Source organism: Larimichthys crocea, chromosome I, assembly GCF_000972845.2.
Source record: "Larimichthys crocea isolate SSNF chromosome I, L_crocea_2.0, whole genome shotgun sequence".
NCBI lineage: Eukaryota > Metazoa > Chordata > Actinopteri > Sciaenidae > Larimichthys > Larimichthys crocea.
Window position 1 is genome coordinate 6,442,310 of NC_040011.1, and position 27,945 is coordinate 6,470,254.

The window sequence follows — 27,945 nt, forward strand, 5'->3', positions numbered from 1 at the left end:
TTGCAAATAACAAAACTGGACACAGAGAACCATGTATAATATGAAAAATCTTGTATACTGTCAAGAGTGTAGCTTTAAAAATGAAAATACTATATATATTAAATATTTGAGGCTATAAAACTGCCTTAAATGTCTCCTGAAGAGAAACAAATGATCAAAGTTTAGGAAGAAAGGGGACTTCACCCTATTAACTAAGAGAACATCAAAGACAACAATGTCGATAATGAACCCCTTTAACAAATGTTGGTCCAATGAAGATGTTTTCCATTCCAAAAATAGCTGATCGATCAGATCGAGTGCAAAAAGGAAAATATCTAACCTCAAGTTTAACCAAACAAAAGCTAACATCAGCCAAACACTTGTACTTTCTGTACATGTAGATAGAGGATAAAGTGAACTCTGAACTCTGATAGGTTATTCATTTAAAAACTCCTCCAATAAACACCATGTCTGTGTTTGGCATTCATACAGTATGCAGGTAGAGGAGAGGAGAAAACTGAGAAAAGGACATGAGGGAGAAAGAGAGGAAGAAATGCAGAGGGACAATTGTGGGAATTTTGTTGTGGCAGCTGTCCCTGTCGTCAGAGACCTCAACCTTGATGGGTAGGTCATGATTGGAGTGGACCTCTGTGCATGGAACACACAGAGACACACAGAGACACACAGAGAGACACACACACAGACACAGACACACACACAGACACACACACACACGGCTGGCATATTGCCCAGGGAACAGTCCATTGACGTCAGAGAGCAGGCTCTTGCCTCATCCCAGTCCCTCTTCTCCAAACAAACTCAAAACACTCATCCACTCCTGCTGCTCTGATTCTCACTCTTCCTTTCTCTCTTGTTTTGTGCTCTGTCTCTCCTTCTAACTCCCCTTTTTAGCGGACCAAATAGTTGCTGGGTTGTGAACCGTAAGGAGGACCGACACAACACAAGGCCGTCGAATCAGTTAGAAGAGCGGGGGGTGGAGAATGAAAAGGTGGTTGTATACACAAACACTTGCTACTAGTTGACTCTTGTCACTATCGGTGTCTCTAAAACACTTCAACAACAATAACATGTAAGTGAGGATACCACAGAATGCCTTAACTGTCTCAGGTAATTAATTAGGGGTAGGCAGCAGGCTCGGGTTGGAACCGTTTCAAGATTCCTTTCTTTGCTGCCAACATGTCTGACTGTTAAAGCCAACTTTTAAGTTAGCAGGAAAGGCCCCTTTTCATTGCTGACTTGACTAAAAAATGTGAACAAGGAGAGGATGTAAGGCCTCGGATGAGTCATGTTTTACAAAGTGGTGAATGTCCGACAATAAACAGGGCAGATCAATGAAACTAAACACACCACACCACTGGGACATTTTGTAAAGATAGTTTGTGATACTGAACTCATACATATGGTAAGTATCAAATTTAATGGTAGCCGTGATAGTCCTTATCTCTATAATAAAAACCAATATTAAAATCATTCAGCAGAGACGTGCAGCTACACTTCCTCATGTGAAATAGAAAGTGTGCTGCAAGTGTATTGTTTTCCAGAACCTGACTTTATTATGCAGCAATCAATAGTATTTCTTGGGGGTACTTTTGCATTCTGCTGTGTTGTACGAGAGGCAGAACACAAAGAAAACAAAGTAAAGACTGGCTGGGGACATGTAATTTATTTATATTACATTTTGTAAGAATAGGACTCCTGGGTATACAAGTCTAACGACTGTACACCAGCCATATGTCAGCAAGCTGGATTTTTTGCAATAGTCGGGAAAAACAAGTATCTGAGACAGCTGTAGATGCCACTGTCAGAACCTTCTTTTGCAGCTGTTGGCGATTTTATTGTTTGTGCCCCAATAAATAACAACATTAACGAGATGGTTTGGTTATGGTGCCAATACTCATCTGATGTGCATCATCTGTAGCACTATTGCACAACTTGCTAAAGGTTGTTCTTCAGTACAGAACAAAAGTTTGGATTATTACCGACAAAGCAATAAATATAGCAGGTTAAATTGATCTCAGAGGGCGTCACACAACACAAGCGGCTTCCTTGCAAATTCCAGATGATATGTGGAATGAAAAGTTAATTGATCTTTTAAAGCTATACAGTAAGGATGCAGTTAACTGAACGACCACCATCCTCTTAATCTCTTTACAGCTACAACTTCAACTTGTCACTTAAGTTAATTGGATACTTACAACTTGTTAAAAGCTGAAGAGATTAAAAAAAGAACCAATCTTCCCAAAAAGTGTAAAATGACAGGTGGACTGGACAGGTTGTCAGTATATCACAGGGCTGACACACCTATATATTCAAACCTACAGGCTATCTGTGAGGAAACCAGAGCAGCTAGAGGAAACACACAAACTCTACACAGAGAGGCCTCAGCTGTCCCGCAGGTTCAAACCTGATACCAACTTCCTTTAAGCTAAATAGGGAACACACTGAGCCACAATTCCAGTCAGTGCATATTCCAAAATACATTACAATAATAGTAAGCAACATCTGGAATATGGGAACTTGCAGATTATTAGTGTTATATTATTACTGAAGGTTGAACGGGGTTACCCTCAACTGCTGATAAAGTCAGGGAGAAGTACAGGAAATAACATACTGTAAATTGCAGGTACAAGTTTTTACCAGTGTATGGTGCAGATTATCAGTAATCGAACAGGAACTTGGAACGTGAGCTGCTTCAAAACAGATTGGAGGAAGTTACAGTGGTAGCAATTCTGTTGATGACGGGTTACGCATGCTGGATACATTTATAAACCTTTCATTTATCTGAATTATATTACAGCAATAATTGTTTGAGCAAGGGGCAACAATTTCCCCTTGCTTTCTGTAAACACATCTTTATGAAAAACCTGAGTGAAAAAAAGAACTTCCCCACTGAGGGATCAATAAAGTATATATTTATTTAATTATTTATTATTAGAGGTTAATGTGGAGATATTCAAAAGCAGGAAGGAAGGAGGCAAACATTACTTGTATTTCATAAGCCAACATTGCTCAGATCATCATAGTTACTATAAATCTGTGCTATGCACTTATGTATGAATTGGTTATTATCTAAGAGGAATGCCTGCTGTAAATGTCTTAATTAATATGGATCTACATTGATTGGTCTGTGATTTGATACACTTGCTTAGAGAAGGAATCCTGTTTCACACATCCACAATGAATTGAAAGCACAGGGTGTTGGGTTATGCTGTTTATTTTTCATTGTGGGGATGTGGTGAATGTTTAAAGTGTAGTGCACATACACGCATGCATACATAAAATGCACGCAGGTTTGTAGTCATGAACACATTTGCAGTCATGCCTTTAGTTGATTAGGTTATCATAATTATATGCTGTTTATTTTTCATTGTGGGGATGTGGTGGAATGAAGTGTGCCAGAGGGCAGTCGAGGGCCCAGTGTTCACTTGGTGTTCAGAGAAAGAGGAAGAAGCACCAGTGTGATTAACCTTGGGTGAGCACCTGGGTGTGTTTTGAGTCACTGGAGCAAAGAGACGCTTTTGGTTTTCAACCTGCTGATAATTCGTCAAAAATTCAAATAAAAGGACTAGAACCAAAGCTGACTCCTGCGTCCTCTGTGCCAAGCCTGGTCAAGTCCAGGCAGATGAACCCCTAATAACTCGACAGAACAGAACCAGAACATGCTCACAATAATTAGAGAGGCCCTTTTTTGATTTTTCAACACCACATACAACCTAAAGCAATGGAAAATGTCATTTTACAACAAACCTGTTTGTATTTTTTAAACATGCAATGCAAGATCTCAAATTCTCATTTTAATTTGCCTGAAGAAAAGAGCATTAACACAAATTAATGTAACATGAAAATAATAACCTACTTCAACACCTAAGCTTGACTTAATTAGCTGGAGTCACAACAGCATGGAGTCTCAAAGAAGAGGGAGTCACCAACAGCACAAGTTAATGGCGCTTAATCCTACAGGAATTTCAGCACATGCACACATATGGATGCACACACAAACACAAACAACCATCTCCCTCTTTACAATAACCTTATAATGCTGCAAATCCCCTCATCACACACACACACACACACACACACACACACACACACAATGATGCAGTGAGTCACACTTCCCGTGTGACCATATATGGTGGCGGCTTCCTCCAGAGCACAGTTGCCAGGGTGACAGAGAGAAGTAGGGATACACGAACACAGACAAGAAAGACTTGCTAGAAGACTTGCTGATTGCAGGCTGATTCATCCTTTTCTTGGAGCACGGGATTCACAGATATTAACCATATCAGCGTTATGTAGATGGGGTGGACAAATGTGCCTACACCACGCAGAGACTCATGAAACACACTTGTATAGACATGCACATACATATAGCTGGCTGCTTCACCACAACTGTTCAAACATTGTCTTTATTGACACATGCACACACATGTATGTATGTATAGTACCCACACACAGACACACGCGCATTGAGCTACCTTGTTGATGATGTGCTGCTGCTGTTGCTGCTGGAACTGTTGTTTGTGTTTCTCCAGGAACTGCTGGTGCTGCTGTTGGACCACTAGCTGCTGCAGAGCCTGGGCCTGGCCACATTGCTGCTGGGGCAAAGGTGCTGACTGGGTTCTTCCCAGGGGACGGTGGCCCCGTGCAAGTTTGGAGACAGCAGGTGACGGCAGTGGGAGGCCACCCAGACCAACTGTGGTAAACAAAGAGTAGTCACAGGAGAATGTTATTAGGTCTTATTAGTGAATCATTCCTTTTGTGAATACATTTCACTCTCCAGCGTGAGTGTAGAGATGTACAACAGGGAGGCAATGACACGACTGGAGACTTTACACTGGAGTACACAGGGGCATCACCACATGACAGGAACTGCTTAACAAAAATATTAGCTGTACATTTTAGATGCAACGCTGTTGGTTTCCAGCTCAGCCAAGGCTACTTTTTTTTATGTCTTTAAAAACAGAGGACTGTACCGGACAGTTTGGATACATTTCTATTCCTTTTCACAAGTAATGTAAAACATTTAAGGAAATGTGTAGAGTAGTGTGCGTTATTATGGCAAAACAATAATATTAATAATAATAATAATAATAATAATATAAATAATAATAATAATAATAATAACAACAACAATAATAATAATAATAATAATAATAATACAGTTACTGGCTGCTGCAGTAAAGTAAATACAGTGAATACTGACCAATTGGACTGTGGCCCTGTTCCAGCAGTACCATGTGTTGGAGAAGGGGGTTGTGACCAGCCGTACCCCCTCCAGCCCCCTCCCTGTCCAGAGCTGAAGATGCCAAGTAGGAGGGCAGGTGGGCAGTGGGCAGGAATGGAGGGGTCAGAGGAATGCCCTGCTGTAACGCAGGCAATGCCAGACGACTCTCACCATCTTGGTGTCCTGATACCACCTACAAAGAGAGAGATTGAGACACAAGGACAGAGAAGAAACGAGGCAGGCAGACACAGAAAGAGGCAGATGGATAGAGACAAACAAAGGTCAAATGAGACAGAATGGGAGTGAGATGGAGAAAGAGAATCAGATGGAGAGAGAGACATGTAAGACATCTCCATGCCAAAAATCATTTATTAGAGCTTTTTTTAATTTTTTCTGTGGAATCCCAGTTTAGACTTGGCAAACTCTGTTTGCATAGACTAGCTTGAAAGATAACAACTCAGTGACGGATTATTTTAATGAACACATTATTATTCTCTGTAGTAAACTAAGGCAGAGAATGCTGTCAATTTATTTCCAAGTAAGCCAATACCATCCATTAGAGATACAAGGGTGCATTTTAGGTGCATGTTTTGCAAACTAAATATTCTTTGGTGTAATGAGTGATGCTGTGTTGTACCATTATAATATTGTGCACTGACTGATACTCACGGTGCTAGCAGGACCTGTGGCTGGTAGTCCCAGGGTGATGTTGGGCAGAGAAGGAGAGGTGTAGAGAGAGAGTTGGCTAACTGAACCTTCTCTTGCAGCCAACCTCTGAAGCAAAGAGGCCTGAACACACACAACCACACAACATTAGAGTAAATACTCAGATTTTAGACATAGCCATTGATTAAAATAGATAATCATTGCCAATCTCCTCCTGGAGTTCTCTGGCCACCTGTCTGCCTCATACACACAGATGCAAAAACGCTGAGCATACACATGCAGACACTTGCAGCCATGTTGATTACCTCTCCTGGACTGCTGGAGATGGTGACCCCATTCTCACTGGGGATGTTACTGGAGCTGTTGTTGGGGGAGCTGGGACCTGAGCCTGGTGCACTGTTGCATGCAGACTCTAGAAGAACACACACAGCACATAAATTAGATTTTTCTAACACGCTGGCCTGGGCCAATCAACTTTCTGAGATGAAATATGACCCATTACTACTTGACCTTTTTTTGTTACAGCCCTTCTGGAATGTATTCATACAACAGTATTGGTTTAAATTTATTTTAATTTTTTTCACAAAACCTCAATAACACAAAAGATGATGATGGTATTTAATTTGATTTATATGACACCTTTTGAAAACACATTGCTATGCAAAAAACAGGATATTTTAATCTTTTTTTATGTGTCTTGGAAAGAACTTTGAAAAATCAGATTGTGCACATCTTTGCCATGATACCAAATTATAAACAGATGAATCCAGTGACAAGAGTGCTCACCAGCCACGTCTAAGGAACGCTTCTTGGCAGTAGTGATGGGACCATCTTTCCTTCGGAGCAGAGGGCTGCTGCGACGCTCTGTCACTTTCTGCTTTAGTCGGGAACGAAGCTTCAGATTGGGCTCAGAGGCTGACAAGACACAGAGAGGAAAAAAGAACATGATGGGGATTTACTCAAAAGGGGAAGTGGGTAGAGTTAAGCAATGGCAGGGTTAAAAAACTGATTTCCAACTGGGCCACCTAGTCTAAAAATATTAATATGTTACACCCCATAAATGAAAATTACAGATTCTCTTCTAAATTACCACTCTGGCACTCAGCTTTGTGGTGGATTGCTGGGCTGCCCAAGTGGGAGCTTGTTCGCAGGCATGTAGTGGGGCTAATGAGCTTGTCCCCATAGGCTACACTGTATGTGTTGGCTGACGGACTCGAGAGCTGAGGTTAGCCATCATCCTGTGACAGTGGGAAGTGTGGCAACAAGAGGGGAAGCAGCCAACTGGCAGCTTTCTTGACCCCACGCTTAATGATGCTGCCTCCGCGCTCTGGTAATGAACACTGCTTGTTTCCAGACACTTTCAATTACCAAAAAAATGCCAGTGTGTGTCCTGACGTTTGTATGGGTATGTGTAAGCCTAGTTCTACGTTTCATAGGGCTCTGCAAAGAGATCCTCACGTTCTGGATTTGGAGTCCATGAGGGTAGGAGCAAGACGAGGCAAGCATTCAGAATACTGTGGGAATCTTGTCAGGCTCAGGGATAGGACCTGACCTTTTCTGGCCAATCTTGTGTTGGTGTCTCTCTACCAGACTACCCCAGACACGGACAGCTTTATTCCCTCCTCCACTGGATTACTTCTGTTCAATTAGCTGAAGCTGGATGGTTGACCAATGGTTGACCCTGCTCATCCCACAAACTTGTATCAAACAGACCATGCTACATTCATTTGGCTCAAAGATAGAGCTCTTTGTGTACTGTAGTGCTTTATTCTTAAAAGATCATTAGAAATCCTCTGGCCCTGGCTTCCTGTACCCTTGAATGCTAATCAAGGCAAGATGGAGCTACACAAAGTTTTAATGTACCTTCAAAGAGGTGCAAGCACTCAATGCACCTCCTGATCAGTGGGGTTGAGATGACCTATTGTGAATCTATAATGTCTAAGTACATTTTCAAATGCACTTTCAATTTTAAGGGGAACATGCTGCTGAACTTATGAAACTCAATTATTTAAAAAAGAGCTTCTTCTAAGTGGACGGCAATCTTCCAAAGTCTTTGTTAAGAGAGATGGGGTGGGTCAGGATAAAATACTAATGCTATACTGCTACAGTATGCATTAGTCGAGAAAGTAGCAGAGGGAGCATAGTGCATTCAAGTTCAATTTTAGCCTGATGCACAGGGAACTGTAGTTTGATATTACAAAAATGATTGCCATATTTATTAGAATATGATCTAAAACTATGATTGAAAATTAGATTTCTTCCATAATTTTCTGATATGTTACAAAAAAGCATTTGGGTGTTTAATTAATGCAGGCACATTACATGAATGTTGGCATTTGCTAATGAAGACTCTTTTAATTCAACATTATTTTTAAGCCTGTTTGATTCTTATAGTGCATAAAGCCATATCATTTTATTAACAATGAGGAGAGGAAATGAACCGTGGTATTGAGAATTTGGCTGAAATCAGACACACTTACTATGATTATTATAGTTGGGCCTACCAAAAGTCGACTCAATTATCTCTTTCTATGCACATGCTAAATCATAAACAAATATATGACATACCTTTGTTATGCTTTACAAATATTAATATTAACCCGGTGTCACAAGAAACTTTATTATCCTCCACTGTTAGGAGCTACAGTTGTCTGCAAATGTGACACAAACTGAACACAGTCTGGTTTGTAGCCAGGAGACGAGAGAGGAGGCACACAGAGATGGTTGAATAGATGAGGGGGGTGGTCAAGGTTGTGTTTGTGCGTCCTCAGTCATTAAGAAATGAGCAGATAGAAGGCGGAGAGAGAGAGAGAGAGAGAAGGAAGGTTAGAGGGAGGTTAGGAGGACAGTAAAGGAGAAAGAAGGAGGGTGAAGCAGGCGTGTGTGTGTTTGCTGGGCACTGGTCGCCATGGGGATGTTCACCTCCGGACACAGTGACTTTGAAGAGTGTTAATGCCGACTGGGCAAAAGCACACCAGTGTGCACACGTGCGAACACACTCGCTGCAGAGGGCCCAGACTGGTTTTACTGCTGATGCTGGCATTTTACTGCAGCCCTTTCTCCCTCCTTCACCTCTATCCATCCCCTTCTCTCTGTCCCTTCCTCTAAATCCCTGGAACAACTTTGTCTCCTCTCTGTTGTCGAGCCTCTCTCCCTCATTTTTGTCCACAACGAAACAGACGCAAAAACTTACTGTACAACCCACAGTCCTGGCTTTATAACTGCTTTTAAGGTGAGGAAGTGAAATAACACACAATACTGCCTGAATCTAAAGTAGCACTGTATAGTCAGTTACAGTTTATATGCTCATATTATTATTTCCTCTCACACAATTCTGCTTGAGACAGAAATAACTTTCAAGGTCTCTCTCGCAATTGACTCTCACACATTAAGATAGCCATTAAAACTATACAAGACCCAGTAAAGTCCCCATGCCTACCCCACTGATGACATATCAATACCAGATTAAACGTCTCTATAAGTGGTGCTTAATATTTCAATAGGGAGTGGAGGAGGAAACAGGTTCTCTGATACAAAACATATTGATCAGTTGCTCATCTGTTTTGACAGATGGGAGTCCCGAGCTGCAAGAGACATGCCGGGGGAAGCCATACTGCTCTTCCAAGGAAGGGCAGAGCGGGAGGGAGGCACATGAAAATCAATAGAGTAGTTTGCTGAAACTCATCAATGCAGCTTCCCAGAAATATCTTATATGCTGATGATACATTAGACAGATAGGTTAGAAGGACATACTGTAGGTAGCCAGATGCGTGGATAGACTGACAGATTTGTTGTCTTGTGATTAAAGGCAGTCATTCAGTGTCAAGTTCAAAGCCAATGAGACAAATTACATGTATAAAATACCATGCTTTTACCAATGAGTTTGGTTTAGTAAATACTGTGAAGTGGTTACTGTCTGCCAACAACCACTGGGGATTCAAGCGGAGAGGATTGAATGAGGAGGAAGTCACCAGGAAATGGATCTAATCTTGGTTTGTGGGTTTAAAAGTAGGAAGGGAGACAACCATAGTAACACCAAATGCATTACACATTGTTCTCAAGTGAGACACAGAAACTCACTTGCTGGACTCTGAATCAAAGTGTGAAAATGTACAGCTACGTTTTTGACAATGAACACGGAAGTCCTGCAGGATTTAAATGTTCAGTGCATGGGAATGTGTGTGTGTGTGTGTGTGTGTGTGTGTGTGTGTGTGTGTGTGTGTGAGACAGTGTTTGAAAGTGTGGGGGTAGAAAAGGGGGTCAGCATGACAAGTCTGTGTCTGTCATGAGAGCCTAACAGACTTCCTGCCGCAGCATTCAAAGTGGCCCTCTGTGTTCTCAGAGCCATTATCACAAAGCCTCTCAGACTTGCACAATGAACCCCTGTTGTAATAAACTGTATGCCTGGCCTCACTTCTTAACATACATTTTCAATTTACACGCATACTGTACAACACCAAAATGGGACACTGAGGGGAACAACGTCATGTGTGACAGCTCCAGTCGTCAGAGCGGCGCACAACTATGGTGACCACTGTCACTCACTTCCTCTTGAGCACAGTTCATCTCTCTGTCTGCCCGACTAATCTGATCTATGTCTCCTCACTGTTGACACAACAGTTCCTCAACAGCCATGCAATATGTGCGCAAATGTCAGTATTCCCTTTCTGCCTTTCTTCACAACTGACAGAAAGAACAGAGCTTGCAGATCTCAAACTCCTTTTCTCGTGAAAATATGTTATTTTCTTTATGTTTCTCAGTGCAGTCAGTTGTGAATATTTCTCAGCACCACCAGCACCCCAAGAAATTCCTGAATTACATTGGAGTGGCCCTGAAAGTTGAAACTTGCCGTCTCAGGTTGTGTGCCAGGATAAATCATTCCTGCCTCCAGCTCACAGCAGGTGGGCAGGAGTGGAGAGTACACAGAGCTTGGCCTCCAGCTGTGAAAGCAGGCAGCGATACTGCCAAAGCAGCTGCTGACACTAAGTGAACAATCACAGCTTGGCCGTACTCGACATGGACAGAAGGACGGAGAAATGCGTACTAAAGGCAGGAACTGTGGTTTTTACGTGCTTCCTATGACTCTTCAAGGGTTGTTTTGTTGAACAGTTTGATCTATGACGTCTGTGAAGGAGCCTGCCTGAATGTGTTGGTCAATATCTGTGTGAATGAGTCTGAAATAGGAGAAGAGCCAACAAGCTTTTCAAAAATCTCTTTCTTCATCAACAACACATGATGATGAAGCTAAAGGCTGAATAAAAGTAAGCAACCTTCAAATATTTCCAAGTTCATTCACTGTGAGACCATGAAAGGACTGAAGGCAGTTGGTTGCCCACTAATGAAAACGTAGCCATGCATGTTACATTCTGTATACAGAGCCCCCTAAATCTTAGACACTGGACGTTCTATTCTACATTCTCTTATCCATCCATCCTCTGTAATTTACATTAGAATAGAAGACCATTTTTTGATAATATTTTATTAAGGGCTACTTTTAATCCTCCAGTGGCTGACTCCTGGTTCATGTGCCTGACTTTGAAACTAAATAAGCCATTTCAGAGATTAGGGTTCCCATCAATGGACGTGAAATGGGTGACTGTTTTTTTAAGAGGTGGAGGAATATGGATGTCAGAAAGAAATCATAGCACTGTTCTGTACCTGTTTTGCGGAGAGGGAAGTCATCTTTTGAGTCATATGTGCCCAGCATTGGGTGGTTGTACGCTGACAATGCTGTTTGAGGAGGAGAGCTCTGGTCCAAAGAGCTGTGCTGTGTTTTTCTGCAGAAAGAAATGAAATACATCAGTATAACATGCAATAAATCAGATGAGCTCTGGCTCCATGCATGCTTCCCAAGCTCGCAGTATACCTACTTTACCATACCTGTCCATAGACCCCTCAACACACATACACACCCATAGACACGCAAAAGGCTTAGTGACAAACAGCTTCTATCTCGCTCCTCAAGGTCAACAGTTTAAAGTATGCAGCAGAGTGAGGACAGCAATGTGGGTGGGATGGAGAGGAACACAAAGGATATCCTGGTGGGTGAAAAATACACATAGATAGGGATGGAGTAGGTGAGAGAAGCAGGATGAGAGAATATATATATATATAATCTTATAGATATATATATAATATATTAGATATAATATATCTATATATATATAAATAAAGAGAGAGAGATAAAATAGGAAATAAATGAATGGAAGAACTTTAAAGAAAGTAAACAGGTGGAAAACAAAGAAATGGTGGTGACAATGATAGGAAACCTCAATGATGGCACACACTAGATTGCCCCATCATTTCCTGCCTTGGCAGAAATGTTTGACTGCTTAGAGCCTCTTCAAATATTTAAAGCACAGGAGAGGTGGCATTGTCTTTTTTCTATGCCCACTTCAAACACTCACGCACACACAAACACACCTCAAAGAGAACCAGCTGTCAATCAGAGACTACAGATGTAGACAGAAAAAAAAGCCTTGTTCCTTCAACATTTTCTCTGTACTTTAACAGTCAGAGATGCTAACGCTGATGTTAACTTCTTAACTCGCACAGGAACACCCACTCATCAGGAGTTCACAACAACACAAGATATGCCATGTTTGCATGATGATGAGGGACTTCTTTCATGTCGCTCATCATTGAGGCTTTTATGTTTGATATTTTCCAAGTGAGGTGATTTTTTAGCTGAGATGAGAAAAGGCAAAAACTAAAAGCCCTTTAGGAACACAAAAAGCATACAATGCTGTCTGATATTTGATAGCTCGGGAAAAAAAAGGTTTCATCTGTGTGGAACATAAAAAATGTACATAACATTTAAAGATCACTAAAAGGTTTGTATGAAAGAAAGGACAGGACAGGCTCTTGTCCTTGATTTGTTTTCCAATTCAGCTTTTCTTTAAGGATTTTGTAGACGCATTGAAGTATGTTGTTTGTGGACATAAAATTTTTACATTTTATATTTGAAGTGCATAATGCATTTTTTAAATGTAACAATGAAGTTTGCTATTAGAAAAGATGCACATTTCTGGGGTGTCGTTTAGCTCAGTTAGTAGACCATCCGCCCCATGAATAAAGGTAATTCCCGCGGCGGCCCAGGGTTCGAATCCGACCTGTGGCTCTTTCCCACATGTCATTCTCCATTTCTCTCTCCCCACATTCCTGTCACTCCTCAAGCTGTCTCTGTCAAATAAAGCTCAAAAAATGCACATTTCTAATTTCATTTGGCATGAAGCTCTCATTGTGCCCATTTCTCACAATCAACTTGAAATCAATATTTTAATAAAAAGAAGTACTTGAATCTTGACTTCATATCACATTAATTTTTGATGTGTACAACCGGTCACATCCCAAGCCATAAGTGGTTCTGCGGTGATGGGCTGTGACACTCACCCATACCAAAAGCGTGGGTCGCTGGGCAGACAGTGGTTTAGGTTTCGCTGAGCCAGGGCTTTCTTCTTGTTCAGGACAAACTCCTGAAGTCGCATCTTAACCTCTGTACTAGCGACTGCACCTGACGGAGACAGAGAGATACACAGTGACACAGGAAGTTCAGTAACCAAATGTTTGTGTACTTTTCCACACAACTACCTTATTTATTGCCACATTTAGTATTGCATTTCTGGAGATCTTTGTGCTTCCGTGCCTCTACTGTACTGTGCCCTTCTTCTCAATCGGAGACACTTGCACGAGGGTTATAACAACATCCATCCATACTTTGACAGATAATGGGTTTTTGTCTACATACAGAGTGCACCATCTTGCATCAGAGTTTCACTGAAATTCCACAGAGACGACAGGAGTGCAGTGTAACTTGCCTCGAAGACGCACATCATGAGTTTCACTCAGCCCCTGGTCTCTGCTCAATTACCACTCTCATTCTGTAGCTACAAACAAATTGTCCAGGGAGAGGAACGTGGATGAGTGAGAGCGAGAAAAAATGAAGAGCCGAGTGAGGGGAGCAATAAAGGGTGCAAAAGAAAAAAAGAAAAAAAATGTTGTTTTGAGAATACAGGAAAAACAGTGGAGGTGTGTTTTTCCAAGAATGCGACAGTGTGAGTGATGTGTCACGGCTGAGAGAGAAATTGGTAAATACAGTATATGAAAGTGACAACAGCTAATATATACTCTCTAAATCATGGTGCATCTGGAAGTGCTGACATCCCAATATATCTGCTTAGCCACTGAGGCAAATTGGCTTTTATGAGACTGCCTTCTATGCAATTTATTGCAGTACTTAACAAAGCTCCCTCTGTTTACAACCCAATGCTCTTTCCATAGACGTCAAACTGTAGGCTCACTTTGCCCAGCAGAGAATGGTTGAGGAATAGGACTTTACTGGCAGACAATCATGGTAGCAAATGTGGGTCTCTACCATTAACTATATTCAGGAGGATTTGTGCTGAAAAACCACATCACGGCCTGCCAAAAACAACCCACATCAGAGCATTTTACAGCCACACTAACAATAATCAATCTTGATTATTGTTAGTGTAACAAGGAAATATCTCAGTCGTCATACTTGAATACTCCATTATTGCATGGCTGTGGACTTTGTGATTACAGGCACTGACTTAACAGTAGTTAAAGTGATGCATTTTCTCCTCAGCAGCATATGTATGCAGCAGTTTCCAAAATATGATCAGGATAAGCACATAATTATGTGTGGTCCACGTAAATGTGTACATACAGACACCAGTATGTTGAAAGAAGGCACTCTCACCACATTTTTAGAGCCATTTAAATACTGTATTAAGTGGATACAAACATTAAGTAACATATAGCACTTTTTAATGACAAGGCAATCAGGAATGTCAAACTCATTTTTAGTTCATGGACCACACAGAGCCCAATTTGATCTCAAGTGAGCCAGACCAGTAAAACCATTACATAATAACCTATAAATAACAACACCTCCACAGTGTTCCCTTTCTTTTAGTGTAAAGAAGAAACATTTTTAAAAAACACTGACAATTAAAGAACCAAACATTTACAAAACAGATGAGATGCCTTGAGAAAAATAAGTATTTTTCCACATTCAGGCAGTCTTCTGTCATTATGTGCATTACAATTTACAGATCACAGTGAATCTACAAAGGCACAAAACATTTAATCACTTGTATTTTGGAAATTGGAAAAACTATAGTCTTTACTTATTTCTTTCATGTCCTTAGTAGCAGTGCATATAATTGAAAAAATGGGATCTAGAACTTGGATTGGACGCTTTGGCAGTCCAGATCTGATATGTTTGACACCCCGACTCAAGTCTTTCATGCTGCCTTCTATTTCTGCAGTATAAAACAATTACAGGAACAAGGAAAGCAATTTGACACAGCTCAAAGAACAGCTACAAACATTTCCCTCCTGCCAGAAAAATATGCAATTGTGTCAAAACTCGTTTGAGTGTTAATATCAGGACAGCTTTATTTGTCAGTCCAAGTCAAAGCACTTTGGAGCAAGACTCCTGACTGTATAGGCACCATCGATGCTCTCAAATCCAAGTGAGTAATATTAAAGAGTAACTTTGATTTTATAGGTTTAGCCAGCAATTCTATGGGTTATGATTACTTAAAGTGTACACAGTTTCCAGATGCAATGAGAGATTTTTACCAATAGTTCTGACATGCTTTGAATAAACTGGTTTAGATAATCTGGTTTAACTGTTATTACTGCTATTTACAACCTGTCTGATCATCTGACAGCTTGTGTTTCTGACTTGTTAGAAATGTCACGATGTTCCCAGAGGTCAATGTCATCAGAAAAGATGCAATGATGGCCAAAGCAACAGAAAAAAGTAGTTGAAATGAACAATATGATCCTTTAGAAGGAAAGTAAAAATAAATGGATGAAGTCAGTGAATTGCCTGGTTTCATTTTACTGCTGTCACTTTGTTCCTCCAACAAAATGACACTACAAAACAAGAACAAATGATAAAAACGAGGGCCATGTGGGCCACTTGAACGTCTTGCTCCTCTCAGCTAGTCTTGGCTGTCTGATTTTCCCTGTGGTAAAAGTGTGAGGTCAGGCTGTTCTGACTGCTGGGACAAGTACAGGCACAAGGACAGGTGCTGTGACAGAGGGTCTGCAAGGGGACAAGACTCTCTGACACCTGCTGTGATAAAATGACACAGTGTTTCAGTTATAGCAGATGTTGGCAGCACTCAGAAGATGGAGGGGGAATATATGCGAAGTCAAACATGACTCTTGCATGCTCTTCATTTAGAGCTTGACACCACTGAGCCGCAAGAATTACGTAATTGTTCTTGACTTTACATTTTATTCAATTAAATTTGTTCTGTGTATACCAATGCTATTTTCTCACTACATTTCAGCCTCACATCATCTTACAAATGTAGGTTTCTGTCATTTCGTTAAAACAATCACATTCACTAGCAGTTCATACTTACTCTCCTGTCCCCTGTCCTTGTTTTTAAGCTGTTGGAGTTTGTATTCACGTTGCTGTTTCTCCAGCTCCTGCTCGTGACGCTGCTGCTCCATCTTCCTCTGGTGCTCCAGCAGCTCCTGTTGGTGCTTGAGCGCCAGTAAATCCTGTTGATGCTGGTGCACAGAAAGTACAAGGAGACAGAGGAGATAGGTAAAAGATTCTACACGGGATGGGTAAAAACAAATATGGAAACCGAGGAGGCGTGGTGCACTGTAAAGAATCAATGAGTTGACATGACATCACCCAGTCCAATGATGAGTGCCATGCTAAACTGGAGACTGAGCAGATTAAAAAACAACACATTAGGGTTATTTTCATGCCAGATCGATTGTCCTTATTGGCTGATTTTGTGGTCGTTGCAACACCAGTGCGGCTTTTCAGCAAAGTGAGTTGCATACAAAATTCACACACAAGGTTTACTGGGTCCAAGGTTCCCATGGAGATGACTAAGCAGCAAAAATAATGCTACCAGATCAAATTACACTACCATACTCGCATCACTTAAGTGTACACATGCTCATGCTTCCTCCTGTCCTACACAAAGTGTATTTACAGTACAGTCCTCACTCCTCATTCACACTCACAAACACATATATGGAGGGATCTCACCTTGATATGCTCCTGCAGCTGGACTTCATGTTGTCGCGACAGCTGTTCATGCTGCCTCTGGAACTCAGCAATCAGTAGCTGTCTCTGGAGTTGCTGCTTGTGTTTGAGAGCTACCAGCTCCTGCTGCAGCTGCTGCTCCTGGTGGTCTGCAGGAGATTTTCAAGACGTTATCATCCAGAGAGACTGGGGGCGAGGGGGAGTCCCTGAATGTGACTTTTAAATAACGTCAACCAGACATCATTAACACTTACTAATGACTGGACCACGGCCTGGCTCTGAGGATGCGGGACAAGCTGTGGAGGTGGGCGGCGTGGGATGGGGTTGAGGAACCAGGCCGAAGGAGGGCTGCTGGTGGTGGTGGTGGTGGTGGGGATGGTCTACTACACGCAGGTCCATGGGAAGAATGGCTGTGGCGGTGGGGGGCACCTGCATGGGCAGTGCTGCCGAGCTCACGTCCACTGGAAGAGTATTGGGGGAAGAAAAAAAGACAGAAAGGTCGAGTTTGTTTAGAAAAAGCAACAATGAAGTATTTACTTTCCAGATTTGTAGACTGAAATCAGCCTAATAATTAACATTAACATCCACAACCAACTATGACAGCTTAACACGCATACAGTCCAGTTTATGTAAACAATTTAAAAAATGATAACACATAAAAATAATTCCCAGAAAGATATGCGCAACATGTTTGCTTTCGACTAGACTCTACTGTATGTTGAGAACACCACCTTAGCTTCGTTGTACAATGTGTAGCTCAGCTTGGGTCTTTGTCTATAACAGCAAATTTGTCTCTAAAGGTTGTTGAGTTAAACTTGGCACAAAGAAATTCTGCAATTCATTCTCAACATCTCTAAAAGCCCGGTCTCTTTAGGAGAGTTATTAAAAAGGAAAAGAGAGGAAACAGAACATTCGGAATATCTGTTTATAGTATGATTACATAATTAATTCAAGGTCTAAACTGTTTAATATCCTCTGATGGCAGCCAAAATACCCTGTCCTCTCTGATCCAAATAAGACACACAAACACTTGTTACATCAGCTGTGTGGACACTGCAGCCTTGACTGTTGCACTCAGCATTACACTTCATACTGGCTGCTCGAAGTGTTGCCAAACTAGAGACTTGAGCCCTGTTTTAGAGTTGTACACATTGGGTAAAATCATTAGCAGGAGACTGAAAATGAGTCTTTGATTTAGAGAGCCTGATCATCAGAGTGACAGTCTTTGCTGTGGTGGGAGCAGCGTACAGTACAGGAAGCGTCCCTCGTATAATGTTCACACGCATCCATGCAAACATCATTCACAGAAAAAAACTGCACACCTCTACACATTTTCTTGTACACAAAATAGACGAGCGCACACACATGGGTAGAATGATGAAACATAGTAGCAGAGAGCAAAAACAATCCCCCTGAAACACGAGGTTTGCAGCAGGGATTTGCTGACACGCATGCAGACTTACTGTGTGTATTTGTGTATCCCTGTTTCCACTTTGACTCTGTGTATGTGAACACTAATGCTACAATGCTGACAGTGTACTGTGTGCTTGCTTGAGCACAAGCAAAGTTGTGTCTGATGTTGAAGGAGATGGATTTCCCAGTGCCACAACACAATACACCCAAAATCCACAAACTGTGTATCGGTTGCAATTTACTTAGACGCTGCACTAAAACACACAGGCTTAAAACAGAAGGGTGTATGAGCTCCTTACAAATGTCACGTCAAAAAAAGTACCTGACACAAAAACATAAATGTTACAGTCCTTCAACTGCATTCAGTCTGAAACATTTATTCTGCTTTATCTGAATAATCCCATAAAGTAATACAGGTCAGGGGTGTTGAGTTATGCGTGTGTTATGCTGTGTTATGAGCAAATGCAGGAAAAGCATTATCTCTACAAGATTATTAGTGCAATCAGATTATTTCTCCAAAACAAGCAAACAACACAGCAGCTAACTCACAAACATGAGTAAACCCAACTACACAACACAAGGGAAATAAGAACAAATCCAAACTAAATGTTTGCCAACTTTAAAAGCCTTGATATGTAACTGGAATATGGCATGCTTTGAGCAAACACTGTCAACATGCTAAGTTATTTATTTTAAGTACTTGCAGGCTTAATTGTTTAATCTAAAACTGGCAGCGCTGCTGAGACAATTGGAGACGTTATGTAGTATGAGCTTTATATGTGCAGGTGTATGAAAATAAACCAGTTAAAGCAAGTTAAACCAGATCTCTAGTTTTAGATGAGTGTGTTTTAAAAAAATAAAACACGCATGCAATTTTCACTTGATATCTGAACTCAAGATCAAAGCCTCCTGTGTATCATCCGGTCTTTTCTGATCGATATCTGCTCCGTAGAGAGCCACCTTGCACCGTGCCAGACCCCTCTGCCAGTCATCAATACCCTAAAACCAGTGGAGAGCATCTCCGTCCTATCATGGATGGCCCTGGCATCCCCAGTGACCAATGAGGTGGTGATGGAGTTGCAGTTACTTGCTGAGATAGCCAATGACATCTTTGGTACCGGGCAGGTTTTCAGTGCGGGAGGAAACTTAACACCACCCAATGGGACAACAGGGAGAGAAGAAAGGGTGTGGTCGGCCCAGACATGCTGGTGCTTCACTGGCGCATGTGTGTGTCTGTGTGTGTGTGACTGTATTACTATACTTGTAAGGACTTGTTTGAAAGCTGGACACTATAATTAACTATTGTGTGTAAAGTGTGGACCCTCAGTTTGAAACCAAGTGACAAACATGCACCATCACAATTAACTTTTCAACTGTATATTTTCCCATACAGATTTACATTACATGGCCTACAGATGTAGTCTAGAACTCTCATTCAAACCCCGCACTATTTATGTATGGTTACCCAAGTGCCTGACTCAGTAAGCATGCCACAGGCTTCACAAAGGCTGTTTATTTTCATAGATAAATGGGGTTCCTGTCCACAAAAAAAAACCAAAAAAAACAATACACATCCTGCTCCTACGCTTTCACGTGAAACAACAAAATCCAAACAGTCCTTTTGGGAATGGACTATAATTTATGACTTCGACTGTATTTTACTACCAAACACTATGACATGTCTTAAAACTCACTTTTACAAGATGGCCTATGCTTAAATTTTCTTCACTACACTTTTTCCTTTTCCATTAATGCATGAAACTTTTAGATTTGCTCTTCAATTTTATTGCAACTTTATTGACATTTTAATTGTTCAATTGCTTATTTTAGTATCAATATTTTAGTATTTGTATGTGAATTTATGTGAACATTTTGCACTTTTATCTGTTTTAAACTCAAAAGTCGGTTCTTTTATTGGCATTCTAGGCGCTCCATATTAGATCATTAACACCGTTGTATGAGATCATCTCTTAGATTTACATCTTATTTGTTTATGTATGAAGTTATCTCCTCGCTTTAGTTCTTTTATCCACATTTTACTCATTTTTATATGAATTAATTTCTTTTCTTTTAAACATCTGTTTATGTATAGGCTCAGTGCTGCTTAATATTTGTGTTCCTGTGTGTATGCCACATGGGTTGCTGATTTTTCAATGTCGTTCTGTAAATCTTTTAATTTGGAGTTGAAAAGCTTTATGAATTAAATTATGTACACAAAATTATTACGGTTGCTTGCACTTGAATGATTATTTGAAAGCTTGAGATCAGAAGTGATTATTTTTTATTTTTGTGATTATTTATTTTTATTTCAGTTTGAAAGGTTGCAAGAGAAAGGTTTAAGACGAGGCATGTACCATGTACATGTGCCTGTTAAAATGATCTCTGGACCTCTGACCTATAAACTTGTATATTTCATCTCCAGCCAAGCTAATAGAAAGATGGCAACGTTAGAAGAAGCCACAGTTTGTCATTCTTGCTCTGAGCAATCTGTGCCAATCACCCGGGTCATCCAAACAAAACCTTCCCAGTGAACCATGGTAAATTTTTAACCCACCACTTCTCACATTCACTGTTCACGAATACATTTAGGCACACATGCCCATCAGCTATTTACACACATATTTATTGAGCAGTAAAGAACAAACAACAAAACCTTTTGTTGGGTCACTGCACTTCAAACGGGGCACCACTCTTTCAGAGAGATGCTGGTGCCAGCTATTCTGGCCCCACCGTGCCAAAAATGCATGAAGCATCACCACAATTAATGTCTTTTCTGCTATGTATTTTCCCATACAGACTTGGCAAGACTCACCAATAGAGTTAGCCTAACACTTGCTTTCAACCCCACTCTATTTATGTACGGTTCCCCCAAGTGCCTGACTCAGTAAGCATGCCACAGGCTTCACAAAGGCTGTTTGTTTTCATAGACAAATGGGGCTCCCACCCATAAAACTACAGAACAATATTACACATCCTGCTCCTACGCTTTCACATGAAACAACAGAATACATACAGAATACAAACAGCCCTTTTGGGGTAAATGAATGAGTAAGATAATCTATGACTTCCACTAAATTTTACTTGCAAACACCATCAGTTGTTAACAACACTGACAAGTCTCTTGCAAAGACCCAAACAGCGTTGTAATTGAGAATAAATGAAACTCATATTTTCACAGCAGATATCAGTAAGCTGGCTAATAAAAAGATAAACATTTACAGAAAGGGTGATGTGCCGATGCACAAAACAAACAGCTGAAAGGACGGGCCAGCTGAAACCACCAAAACTACTCTGTGCACCTGTGATAAGAAGTGGCCAGTGCACATAGAAATGCAGTCATAACCTCATGTAAACCAAAACTGTGTCACCTGATATGAATAAACAAGCTGCACCCAACTAGATGCAAGCAGTTTTGACTTAATAAAAACACAAACTTGTGTACCTTTTCCATGTGCAGTAAAATGTACACGTTGTCTTATTTATTATAAGATCTTCTGGATGTATTGCTGTATGGTGTGTGTGTGTGTGTGTGTGTGTGTGTATGAAGAGGACAGCAACTGCGAAAGTTGCCAAGCCAAGTTTCTCCTTGGAGACCAGTAAAGCATATATAAACCTTGAATTTCTATCTGCATGTTTTATTCTGTTAACATGGTCAGACCTGTGATGGGTGATTGCAGGGCTGCAAGGTTGAACAGATAAAAACACACCTGATTACAGCCACTTATCCTCAAGCTGAGGGGCTACATCAGGTGGCACAGAGGGAGAGAGATGGAGATGAAGAGGCAAGTGGTGTTAAATACTGCTCAGACCAGCTACTCAGAGGCTAACCACACTGGCTGGCACATTAACATTGTACAGAGTGCCATAGCCATGTGTTAGTTTTGACATTAGCTTCACACAGAGTTGTTTAGGAGCTTAAACCTTAAATGCTTTTACTTTGGTAGGGGTAACAATAATGTCTGGGGGCATTGACAAATGGTTGTTAAGAATAAGATAATGTAACATATTGAGGCAAGCAGCACAGAATGAGAGGAAGGGCAATGTCAACTCTATAATGACATTCAACACAGGGGACAAGAACTCACCCAAAAACATTCTTATAGGCTGTACACTCACTCACACACACACACAACATGTTAACAGGCCCAGTTACTTCAGAGAATGTATTTCTTTTAATTATTATTTTAAACAAGACATGTTGACTCTGCTTGTGCCGTTATTTCAATAAATATAATGAACTTAATTAAAGGCAATATCTAATTTGAAGACTTTGGGCAAAGCAATCATCCTCCTTAGTAAGTTTGGTAGCTTTCACATGGAGGTTGTGAAGATGAACCTGATTATTCTGTGGGTCGTGACTCTAAGAGGTTGAGGATCAAAGGTTTTAAGGCACAGAGCTACAGAATTGGTGCATGATATGAGATGCAGAAATCTGATTCTTTAGTCAGACAGATTCGCTGGAGGCTATGTTTTTAAGTGCTGTCAAAAGATTTGACAGCACACATCCATGTCACGCCTGACTGACAGTTCCTGGTCAAGCTGACATGGTGCTACTGGATCACTGTACTGTTCTGCCATGAAAACAACAGCAGCTCTCTGAATAACAATCCCTCACAAGCATGTTTACAGTAAACAAAGCTGTGTGAATGGCAGCAGACAAACAGGGCGAAAAACACAGCACCCGACAGGGTGCAGGCACCTGTGAAGTAATTAGCCCTGCTTACAAGGAAGGCACTCTGCGAATGCGGCATGGGAGGGTATGGTTTCCGAGCCAGGTGGATGCACGTGCTGACTCACCCTGACAGCCCCGGACATGTTAATGCAAACAGTCCTGCTGCAAAGCATGGCCAGGCGGGTCACAACAAGGGCCGACACTGGAAGTGACAGAAGCGCCTTTTGTGCAAATGTGCAAAGTGTAGAGACAATTAAGACGAGTAAACAACACAAAATCACATGTTCCTTTACTTACATCATCATCAAAGCAAGTCTAAAACGTCAGCAAATAGAAGTGAACTGAATAGTACATATACTGTAGTAGGTCCTGAATGTGATGCCAACGTGTAGCAGCTAAAGGCCCATTAAAGCCATGAAGGACCATTAAAGCTATGAGGTCCGGAAGTGAGATAAACTGTTGATTTCCAGACGGGAAATTGTGTGTACTTTGTGAGAATCCCATAGAGATGTGAGGCTTCCCCACTACAGGCACGATGAAGTAAACTCTGGCTGAACTCACCGAAAAATGACACAAACACGGCTGTTGAAATGTCAGCAGACGCTTCCCATTTTCTGTCAGTTATCTACTCTCTCTCTCTCTCCCTCCCTCTCTCTCTCCCTCTCTCCCTCTCTCCCTCCCTCCTTGAGCTGAGATCATGGATCACACAAGAGGGAGTTATTTATAGACCAGGATTCCCGAGGGAGCTCCTCGCCCCATCGGGCACCTATGCACTCAGACAAAACCCCATGAATGTTTTACTCACACTTCATGTGGAACTGAGGGCGCATGCTCATTTCAAATTCAAAGATATTCAGCACAGTGTGAGTGATAAAAACAAAGCAACGCACCAAAACAAAAAGTGACAGCAGCGTGCAGTAATGCTTGAAGATTAAGAATGAATAGTAATCTCTGACACAGCCGCCACACACACACACACACACACACACAAACACACAGGTGCTGGCAGAGGAGGGAGGCAAACACCATGGCGACTGGTGAGACTGTGGCCAGCGGTTGGTTGGTCAGGGGAGGAGGGGTGGGGTTACAGATGAAGAAAGGACCAATGATGGTAGGAAATCAATTCAACACATGGCCTGCATGTGCATTCAGCTCAGTGCTATACTGTCAGGTCGAGGATGACTGTGTACGCATGTTGATATATGTCAATGCATGTCCCTGAAGCTAGTTTGTGGTACTGTACGTCACCACCTCTTTGTTTTCTTCATCTCTCTTTCTCTGCAAACAGCTGGTCACAGACTCCACTGGGTCAAAGTGGCCCGATTCAAAGCAACTTATCAAGTCATTAAAAATATTATTTAGGGGTGATTGTTTTCAGAGATGAACACCTTAACTAGCCTTTTCCAACAAGCCAGTTTCCAGGTGATTTAAACCTAAATTGCATATTGAACAGACACTACAAGACAGAGGGATGTGAAGCCACATGGTCTCTCTGCATGTACACTGGCTACAAACCAAGATGCAAAATCAAGAACAGAAAATAAAAACCTGGCACAAGAATGTAATCCAGAAAAAAAAAAAAGGTTTTACTAATTTAAAATGTTTTAGAAGATTCAAGCATTTGCCTTTTTTTCAAGAGTGAAAATGAGTTCTTCAAAACTGATTTTAGAAATTAAATCCCTCACTTGATGTGAGAACATAAACTTTCATACATATTCACACACACATACACAAAGGCATAAACACAAACACGCGCATGCACATAAACACAATACACGCACACACACACATACACACACAATAGGCTGTGGGGAGGAACAGACGCAGCCACTGCCATCTGCTCCATTCAGTTAAAGGCTGCACCGAGTGCTGCTGAGCAAGAGTCTCCATACATCAGTACCACTCAATAAACACTGCTGCTACTCGAAGCCGCACACCCACACAGCAAATGAACACACAGACATGCACTCAAGTGAGCACACGCACACAGTGACATGTCCATAGGCTAAATGAGTTTATGTAAACACATGTCTCGGGCTCAAACACATACCTATCGACTAAACATAACACAACAGTGTCGAAATAATCAGCATGAACTCGTCTTTTACAAACCAGGTAAAACTGAATGAGAATTTCATCCACACACACACACACACACACACACACACACACACACACACACCCCTAAACTAACAGTGATCCGTACATAACAACAGGAGCTCTTACCCATCAGTTGTGCCGTGCTGTTCGGTTGTTGTGCGCTTGTTTGTGTGTGTGTGTGTGTGTATGTGAAAGAGTAGTGTACAGTATCTAAGAGACAGAGAGAAAGTGTGTGTTTGTAGCCAAAAGTGCGACCCTGAACAGAGCTGTAAAGTCCACTGCAGCGCGAAAAGACAGCAGACCAACCTGGTTGTCGTATAGTGAGAACAGAACCTCTCTCCCTCCCTGTCTTTCACACTCTCCGTCTCTCTCTTGTTTCTCTCACTGACGTGCTTCGTTCGCTCTGCCCTCCGGCTGCCACTCTCATTCCCTCCCTCTGTTCCTCCTGTCCCCTCCCACTCTCTCTCTCTTTCTCTCTCTCTCTCTCCCTCTCAGTGACATCAGAGGGCAGTCTCAGGCATGTTGAGGATTTTATGGGAGTCTCGCTCTCTCTGCCTGCTAACACACCGACCAGCAGAGAGGCAGAGGGCTTGTTTGACTGGACAAACTCTGCACTTTTATGAACCCCCCTCTACTACCTTTTGCTTTTAAAATGAGCTCAATGTTTTCAATGCTCACAATTCTTGACGTGTGTTACTTGTTGCAGACGCACACATTTCTAAATCCTCTCTGTCTAAAGCCCTCCTACACACCAGCAGCCCAACAGAACAGACAGCTCTGAAGTTGACTTGATGATAATGGTAGCTGCTTGGCTTTGCAACTGGAATATTTTACAACCAGGATGGAGAGAAGCTGAATCAGAGTAGAGACAGATTTATATATACATGCCCGAAAAGTGTGAGTGATGAGGTTTTGGATTGAAGGGTAATTAGGGCGGTTGAAGGATTTGCCTATCGAGTGGCATCATCAGTCCAATAATGACAAGTGCTCCTCTGGCGGCGACACCTGACATATGTCTTGCTGTCATATCAATGGGCAGTTTGACACTCGGCCAATAAGAGTGAATGGAAACAGGCAGGATGAGACTGACTGCAGTAGCCATCGTTGTTGACTTGGTGAGTGTCTAATTGTAGAAAAATTATCACATTCGGGCCAGTCCTCATTTGCAAAAGTGGGTACTTTATAATTCCCTGTCATACAGTTTCAAAGGATGGAGAAGTGACAGGATGCCAGTACTGAATTGAATCTGATGGCTGCTGGCAGCAAAGACTCAAAAGGCGCTCTGCAGCACATCGTGGGGCCGTTGCTAAAGTTTAATTTTACCCAAATGTCCTCTCACAGGCAGGAACAAAGAGCACCAGCACTTGTTTGGATTCCAGTGGGAAACAGAAGTTGTATTCTGCGTCTTCAACTGATCCTAATAATAGCTTCACAATTATCGTCTATAAAACTTCAATGGGCAATTGTCAGAATATACCCAATCAGATTGGAAATTAAACGTGCAACACCGAACACACTGAAAAGACACACATTAGCAAACGCACCAAAAGCACACAGAAACAGAGAGACATGACAGGATCTAAAGCTACATTTACTCCCATGTGACCCTGATCAATGACCAACACCTTATAATTATGTGCAATGCAATAAGCTGATCTAAAACCAAATCATCAGGTATTTCACCTTGTCACTAGCATGTATTTAGAGATTTTTGTACATTCACAGAAACAGAAAGACATGAGCAGAGAGGTGTTCACTTATTCTGACTAATCAGACCTCTTCTCAGGTTGAAGATGGTTGTAGTTATACTGGAAAGTATGTAATGCGGCACCAAAGTGGCTGTATTAATCATGACTGAGGTTGACCCACCTTATTAGGTAAGATAGTGTGAGTAAAAGAGATATTCACACATTCTTCAGGAGACGTTTCATCAGTCAGGTTAGTTGATATGTTGTAAACTTATTTAATTAGTTTCAGCTTAAGTCAGACTTTCATAAAAATATGAGGGACAAGAAGCCTCTTTCCACTGCTGTCTGCCAATCCTTTATCTGTGATGCTATCACTTCCATTTTTGTACACATAAAAAAACGGTTGTACATACGTAAAAAGCCAGTTAACTGATAACATTGAACAGAAATAAGGTGGTTGCTGTCAAAAGAAAAAATGTATCCAGATTTCTCTTCATTTCAATACCTCAGTTTACTTCAGAAACAACAAAAATGACATTATCTAAGTTGATGTAAACACATTTTATAATCTAATTTGTGTGTGTGTGTTTGCACATATGGGGTGGCCTGCATCTGTGTGTCTTTGCAGAAGCTATTTTTGAAAATTCAGTGTAGAATCCAGGAAGCCAAGGTTTGTTTGATCAGACAACACGCCCACACACCTGGCTGCGATAAAAGTCTGCGTTATCAGCTTGTTGTATGGTGTTGACGTCAAAAGCTTAGCTAAGCTTCATGCAGCCATGACACTGATAACAAGCAAACACTCATGAGCCCAAATTACAATGGCACACACGCACACACAAAACTTTTTAGAACGCCATCAGGGAGGGGAAGTAAGCAGACTGTGAAACTGAAGCAGAAGAGCACCACTTGAACTTTATGGTAAAAAAAAGAAAAAGAAAAAATCAATATATGGACATTAGGTTAGATGACAGGTAACATGGTCAAAGATCAGTGGTGATGAACTAGTAGCTTGGTAAACAAAAATGAACAGTGGGATATATTTGTACTTTTTTGTTTTTGGCCATGACACAGCACAAAGGAAAAAAAGAAAAATCCAGAAAACCTGTTGAAAACTGGCAGTGCATTACTA

The 27,945-nt window shown here is 41.3% G+C and overlaps 1 protein-coding gene across 6 annotated transcripts in view; it reads right to left on the reverse strand.

The window, feature by feature from the left end:
• The window catches only part of LOC104926109 (histone deacetylase 4), a 116,333-nt gene that overhangs the window by 33,419 nt on the left and 54,969 nt on the right, over window positions 1–27,945 (reverse strand). For 4 of the 6 annotated variants that reach the window (XM_027277486.1, XM_027277483.1, XM_027277482.1 and 1 more), the window contains 10 exons: window positions 17,195–17,401; window positions 16,944–17,089; window positions 16,297–16,447; window positions 13,283–13,403; window positions 11,549–11,667; window positions 6,677–6,805; window positions 6,196–6,302; window positions 5,894–6,013; window positions 5,204–5,417; window positions 4,476–4,693 (listed from right to left, as the gene is read on the reverse strand). In XM_027277486.1, coding sequence (XP_027133287.1) covers window positions 4,476–4,693; window positions 5,204–5,417; window positions 5,894–6,013; window positions 6,196–6,302; window positions 6,677–6,805; window positions 11,549–11,667; window positions 13,283–13,403; window positions 16,297–16,447; window positions 16,944–17,089; window positions 17,195–17,401 — 1,532 coding nt within the window. Of the gene's footprint in view, window positions 1–4,475; window positions 4,694–5,203; window positions 5,418–5,893; window positions 6,014–6,195; window positions 6,303–6,676; window positions 6,806–11,548; window positions 11,668–13,282; window positions 13,404–16,296; window positions 16,448–16,943; window positions 17,090–17,194; window positions 17,402–25,251; window positions 25,547–27,945 lie in introns of those variants that run through there. The other 2 variants (XM_027277495.1, XM_027277489.1) reach the window with 2 other exon arrangements.